Raw genomic sequence first — 6,847 nt, 5'->3', positions numbered from 1 at the left:
GCATAAAGCCGTTTGGCATAATAGTCGTTTGGCATAATGGTCATTTGGCATAATGGCCGTTTGGCATAACGGCCGTTTGGCATAACGGTCATTTGGCATAAAATATTGTATTTACTTTGGGCATGAAGATGGGGCCATCCTAAAATAATGGATCAAAATTTCGAGGAAGCCTCCTCACGCTTCGCGTTCGAACTAAAATGATGTATGGTCCTTACGCTTCGCGTTGCGGACCGGGCTAGGGGAGTGTCGCTAGCTTTGGGTAAACCTAGACTTACTAGGGACTTGAATAAACCTAGAAACTCGGTAAATTGAAAAAAAAACAAATGTATTTTAATTTTTAGCAACATTTCATGTAACCTTATGAGTTTTTATATTTTTATGCCAAACGGCCATTATGCCAAATGGTCATTATGCCAAATGACCATTATGCCAAACGGCCATTATGCCAAATGACCAGTATGCCAAATGACTTTATGCCAAACGACTTTTATGCCAAACGGCGTTATGCCAAACGGCTTTATGCCAAATGACTTTAGGCCAAACGGCGTAGGACCTATAAAAAACTTTCAGTTTGTACCAGTGTATTTTAACAATGGTTTAAAATCAATCAAAACTTCATAATTTTCTCTCAGCGTGTTTTTTGTTTGTTTTCAATTGCACGCGATTGTCAAATTTTCAAAACAATAACAAAGCCCCGCCGCTCGCAAACGTGCACGCATCGTATGCTGCCGTGTACATACGAATTAATCACTATTTTAAAACGATTTTCTGCAGTAGGTAATAATTCTTTTAACAAGTGTTGTTAATTTAGGTTTCCAGTTACCAGTTTCGGCAATATGATTGTTAAAAATTGCTACACCTCCGTCGCCTGCAACCGTACACCTGGAGCGCTGGACTGGGGCGACGATGGGCTGATTTACTACGGTGCCTCCCATTCGATTGCCGTTTACGATCCCAAGGCAAGATTTTGAAATTCACGCTCAAATTCTCGAAACGGTAGTAATTTTATTCATTTTTTATTTTAGTTCGAAGGATCGGCAAAAATAATTCGCAACCTGTTGGGACACAAGGCGCGAATCAACACCGTTAAGAAAATACGGAATGTTCCTTCGGGGACCACCGTTGATTTGATTTCTGGTTCCGATGATGGAACATGTATACTGTGGGACTCGAGAAGTGAGTCAAACGGATTACAATATGTCCTGGAAGGTCACAAGAAAGGTGTTACCCACGTGGATGGGTATTATTTGGAAGATAAACTGATTGTCGCTAGCACTTCCGCCGATTGTACGGTTAAGTTGTGGACTTTGCAGGATGACACGTTCAGTTGCCTTCAAACAATGGACCTTAACACGGGATACTGTTTTGCCCTGAAGTTTTCCAAACTTCCTGGATCGAGTAGCTTGCTGTTGGCCATCGCCAATGATAATGATTCCATCACTCTATGGACTGGTTCCGTTGAATCGAAATTCGTACAAGTCGAAAGTCTCCAGGGCCATTCCGACTGGGTTCGTGGTTTAGATGTCATCGAAGAACCTGGTAGTGGAGATTTGATTTTGGCAAGCTCATCCCAGGACAGTTTTATTCGACTGTGGAGAATTAGCTACCGTAAGGAATTGGTTGCTCAAAAGGATTTTGAACTACTGTCTGCAGATGAGAGCATCGTGCTGGAAGAGCGCACTTTCACGATTAGCGATGGGTCACAAAGCTTCCACTATGCTGTGGCACTGGAATCGGTACTGCAGGGTCACGAAGGATGGGTTTATGGAGTGGATTTCAATCGAAGTTCTACCACAAAGGGTAGTTTGAACCTCTTGTCCAGCTCGATTGATAAAACTTTAACCATTTGGACACCCTCCGAATCGGGTATTTGGTTCGAAAGTGTCCGTGTTGGAGAAGTCGGTGGAGGTACCTTAGGATTTTATGGCGGGAAATTCTCCCCGGATGGCCGTTCTATTATCGGTTTGTTTTCTTAAACCAATTTTGAAAACTAGCTAATTTCTTAATGATTATCGTGTTTTTCTAGGACATGGTTTCCAAGGAAGTCTGCACCTGTGGCATCAAGACCCAGAAAACCCCAGCCAATGGAAACCGGGCACAATAATCGGTGGACATTTCGAAGCAGCACGAGATCTAGTCTGGGAACCGCGGGGAGAATTTCTCGTGTCCCTATCGGCTGATCAAACTACACGAATACACGGTTGCTGGAAACCCACGTCAACGTGGCACGAAATAGCACGGCCCCAGGTGCATGGCTACGATATGCAATGCCTCTGTCTGTTATCTCGCTATCGACTGGCTAGTGCGGCTGAGGAGAAAATTGTGCGCGTTTTCCAGGCACCCGGCAATTTTGTGGAAAACTTCCGGCAACTGTGTGGGGTCAATGACGATCCCGAGGGCAGCGACATTCTGAAAAGTGAGTGAACATTTTTGTTCCTAGTTTTAATTTCGTTTTTTTTTTCATATAAGTATTTTTTTTTAAATCTTGGTAAATTTTGAAAAAAAAATTAGTTCTTAGTTTTCCTATAAATTGTTTATGTTGATTCATTTGTTATATTTTAAAATAATTTTTTAATGTTTAAAAAAAAATGGTATTTTGTAATGTTACTTTGATAATTGCATTTTTGTTTTTGTATTTTTGGCATATTTAGTGAACAAATATTAAATATTTTGGTCACTATTTTGTCGGATTTGGTTTTCTTAGTTTGTATTATTTTCATGGATTTAGGTATAGCTCTCAAAATATTTATATTTTAGCCAATTTTAACACTTTTTATTATTTATTTGTAGATTGTTCTCTTTTTTAATATTTTTTAAATTACTTAAAAAATACTTATAAAGTTTTAGTAGCATTTTTTCTTAATCTTGTTGTTTTCTTTTTCACACAGCAACCCCGAAAGGAGCGTCGGTACCGTCGTTGGGTCTTTCCAACAAGGCCGTTTACAGCTCGGATGTGGAACCGGAACCGGATGCTAAACACGTGAAGGACATGTATCCGGAACATTACTTTACCCCATCCAGCCTTCAGTCGCCACCGACCGAGGAAACACTAATGCAAAACACTCTGTGGCCCGAAATGCAAAAACTGTACGGTCACGGTTACGAAATCTACTCGCTAGCGGTCACCTCCGATGGCCGCTGGGTTGCATCTGCTAGCCGAGCCACCTCTGTCGAGCATGCAAAGATTTTAATATGGTATGAGCAGTGTGATTTAGGAAAAAGTATCAGAAATTCAGAATTTCCTTTTTATTTTAGGAACACAACGACGTGGAAAATCGCACAAAAATTGACCGCGCATCAACTAACGGTGACCCAGTTGGCGTTTTCCCCAGACAATACTAAACTTTTGGCCGTATCTAGGGATCGCACACTTTCAGTTTTTGAAAACATCCAACCAAACGACGAGGGATGTGATTTCAAGCTGGTACTTCACACCGATAAAAAGAATGGTGTCCATGCACGAATCATTTGGTGTTGTAGTTGGGCACCGGATTCTATCAATTTTGTTACCGGTTCCCGAGACGGGAAGGTGGTTCTTTGGGAACAGCAAAAACATCCCGAAAGTGAGGCTGTTTCATATGGTTCGAAATCCGTTCTGGAACTGAAGGGTGAATCTATTACATCTTTGGCGTTTGCGCATCGAACAATTGAGCAAGACCGGTGGCTTTTGGCCATTGGTTTGGAGACGGGAGTTATACATCTGTATTCGGTGCAACAAGATTGGAAGCCTTTGACGACGCTGGACCGATCGTATGTTATCAAGCTATTTTTCGTATTCCAAATTTTTACAATACTAACATTTCTCATCTTTTTTTCCAGATTTGGACATCATTTGACAGTGAAACGACTAGCTTTCAGACCAAGAACTGACGACCAGTTACAACTAGCTAGTTGCGGAGAAGATAATTTTGTTAAAATATATGATATACTATATTGATAAAAGATTCAGGTGGGTTAGAATTTTATAAACGGTATGAATCCAAAGGCCCTGAAAACGTTATCGAACAATTAGCTCGTAAAAGAAAAGTAATTGATACAGTCAAGCCTAAGTCGAATGTTTATGCGGTTGATAAGATAGAAATACTATCAAATTGCAACTCACTCATTGTGTAACAAACGTTTTATTTAAAGTACTTGGTGTTAGAAGTGGTGAAAAATCAATATTATAGAAGAAAATGCAGGTTTTGTAACTGAGAAAAGTGACAAATAGTGTGGTAGAAATTATTGTACAATTGGGCTTCAATTCATGGTATGACGTCAAAGCCAATTCTGTGTAACACTTCAACCTAGAGATTGTCTCTAGTATATTTCAATCACATTAGAAGACGCGTCTCACGAAATAGAGAGAACCATTCATGGGTTAAAGAAATCTTGAGAACATTGACAGTGGAGAGCAGTGACGACAACGGAACGGAAACAAATTTCGGGTGAGTGAAATTAATTTAATTTTTCTTATTTTATGTTTTTTATTTATTTTTTCCCAAGTATTCAGAGGGGAGCAGGTGGTGAAAGACTTATAGCACATAATAATATACCTATTATATTATAGGGACCTCAAAGCCAGACGGGAGTAAGGGCTATTTAAAAAAAAACACACACCTAAGCTTTCGTGTTTTGTATTTCTTTAATACATTTTGAATGATTTTTAGATTTTATTAAGGGCGAACACGAAATTATTGTGACACATTCAACAGGGCATAACTTTTTTACCATTCACGCTAGAAATTATTAAACCATTTACGATTCAAAAATAACCATTTTTGACCTTTTCCCAGGAAATGCCATTTTATGAGTTTTCCATGAGAACTCATAAAATGACTTTTCGGGGAGAAGTTGAAATATGGTTATTTTTTAACCGTAAGAAAGATACCATAGCAATTAGAAAATGGTTGTTTTTTAATCGTAAGTGCAGTTTTGCGTGATTTGTAAAATTAATTGATATTGTTGAAAGAATTTGGGAAAAAGATTTGTCAGAATATTTATTCCATTTCTTTTACGTTACACTTATAAATTATAGCTTATTATAATGTTTTGTTTGCACTAAAATTGTTTGCAATATAATGTTTTGTTTGGTTACTAAAAGCAGCCAAATCACCCGGTAGAGAAGTTCCAACGAGCGCTGCGGATGGCCAATGCCATAATTAATAATTTGCAATCCGTTAACGAGAGGGGGATCCATTCATCCACGCCCGGTGGGAGATGTTTTTCGAACATTCCGGCCCGTTCCAGATTCTGCCGGATGGTGAGAAAAACGATCCCTTTTGAACTTCTTTGAAACCATTTCTTTTTGTAGCGTTGGACCGGTGAATGAGTCCTCGTCCTTGTCAATTTTGTTGGTGGTTCAAACGGAATTGAACCGGCGTCATCCAATCGGTACCCTGAAATTTTTTTGTTTATGATGAAAATTGAAATAACCACTTGAATAATTCGAATCACTTGAATGATATTTAAATCACTTACCTTTCCCCATCATTAAATCGATGTTTCTACGATTCCTAGAACCGATTTATTGGAAAATAGGATACACTTCTGCGGAGAAAAAATTTGCTTTAAGGGCGTCCAGCTGCAATGTAAATCGCTTTCAAAATGGCGATACAGAGAACAGCAAATTACTCAACCATTTTCTGGTTTATACTCGAAAACTACCAAAATGGTTAAAATCCTTCCAGGAAAAATTATTGAAAAATAACCATATTGGCGGTTCTTAAGTAAATATCAAAAAATGGTTATTTAAGAAACATAAATGGTTATAAAAATTCGAGCGTGTTGGGTAAAAATCAACCAAATTTTGCACACTTTCTCATTGATGTGTATTGTTTACATATGCTGTCAAGCTCGAAGTCGTGTTTTTCGATTCAACGAAAATGGAGGTGAACAAACACGAGTCGAGAGAACAAATTCTTTCCAAACACCTGGACCTGTCGCACCTGCAGTTGGGAAAAATGTTAAACATTCACCATTCAACCGTCTCCATTGAGTGTTAATTTTTTTTATTTATTTATTGTTCACGGTCTTCGACAACTTAATATCATTCAGACTGATTTCTTAATCTTTGCTTAAAACTATCTTTACTTATATTATAATCGAAACAAACAAAAACTTTATTAAACAATTTACATGATATGTCAAATGGGTTGTAAAATTCGTTTCTTCCATAATTAATTGTTCTTAGAGGCTCAAAATTCCGTAGAGAGCGAGATGGGACATGATACGGTATCATTTCGACGAGGTTAGCACTGTCTATATTTCCGGATATTATGTCGAATATAAACAGGCGACGAAGAAGCACAGCACGTGAGCCGATCGGTTCGATGTTCAGGATCCCACATCGGTCATGCTAAGGTGGAAGTCTCTGAGGTTCATTCCAGGGTAGATTAGGGAGTGCGTACCTCAAAAACCGCTTCTGGACTTTTTCGAGAACTTTCATACCGCCGATTGAGTTTGGTGCCCAGACTTGAATGTTGTACTTCAAACTACAGCGGACGAGCGAGCAGTACAATGCCTTCAGAGTGGTAATATCGGTGAAATCTTTAGTGTTTCTGACCAGAAATCCCAGCACTGTTTTAGCCTTGGTTACAGCAAGATGTTCCTTGAAATTTAGAGACTTATCCACAATCACACCCAAATCACGAATGGATTCAACTTTCTCAAGTACTGTGTTATCAGCTGTGTAAGGATGTGCGATTTCAACTCTGCTTCTAGTGAACGTTATAAGCTTACTTTTTTTCAGATTAACTTCCATCGCATTCATTTGGCACCAGCACATAAATTTATCGAGATCCTGCTGCAGTAACAAACAGTCTAAATATTATGATATTGAGCGGTACATTTTTAGATCGTCAGCGTA

At 38.8% G+C, this 6,847-nt stretch overlaps 1 protein-coding gene across 1 annotated transcript; it reads left to right on the top strand.

The window, feature by feature from the left end:
- Positions 1-702: 702 nt before the first annotated feature.
- On the top strand, positions 703-3,944 carry LOC129753074 (elongator complex protein 2). The gene is made up of 6 exons (XM_055748874.1): positions 703-959; positions 1,026-1,962; positions 2,027-2,416; positions 2,889-3,195; positions 3,256-3,750; positions 3,820-3,944. The coding sequence occupies exons 1-6, from the start codon at positions 837-839 to the stop codon at positions 3,935-3,937; spliced, it is 2,370 nt and encodes a 789-aa protein (XP_055604849.1). The 5' UTR covers positions 703-836; the 3' UTR covers positions 3,938-3,944.
- The last annotated feature ends 2,903 nt before the right edge of the window (positions 3,945-6,847 follow it).

This window comes from Uranotaenia lowii, chromosome 3, assembly GCF_029784155.1.
Source record: "Uranotaenia lowii strain MFRU-FL chromosome 3, ASM2978415v1, whole genome shotgun sequence".
NCBI lineage: Eukaryota > Metazoa > Arthropoda > Insecta > Diptera > Culicidae > Uranotaenia > Uranotaenia lowii.
Note: the sequence above shows the minus strand (reverse complement) of the source record. Positions and strands in the feature narration are given on the sequence as shown.

Bases quoted from the DNA above. Each gene is read 5' to 3' on its own strand.
- LOC129753074 (XM_055748874.1), top strand. From the start codon at position 837: ATGATTGTTAAAAATTGCTACACCTCCGTCGCCTGCAACCGTACACCT. The intron at 960-1,025 runs GCAAGATTTTGA...TTTTTATTTTAG, and splicing joins TTGCCGTTTACGATCCCAAG to TTCGAAGGATCGGCAAAAAT. The intron at 3,751-3,819 runs GTATGTTATCAA...CTTTTTTTCCAG, and splicing joins TTGACGACGCTGGACCGATC to ATTTGGACATCATTTGACAG.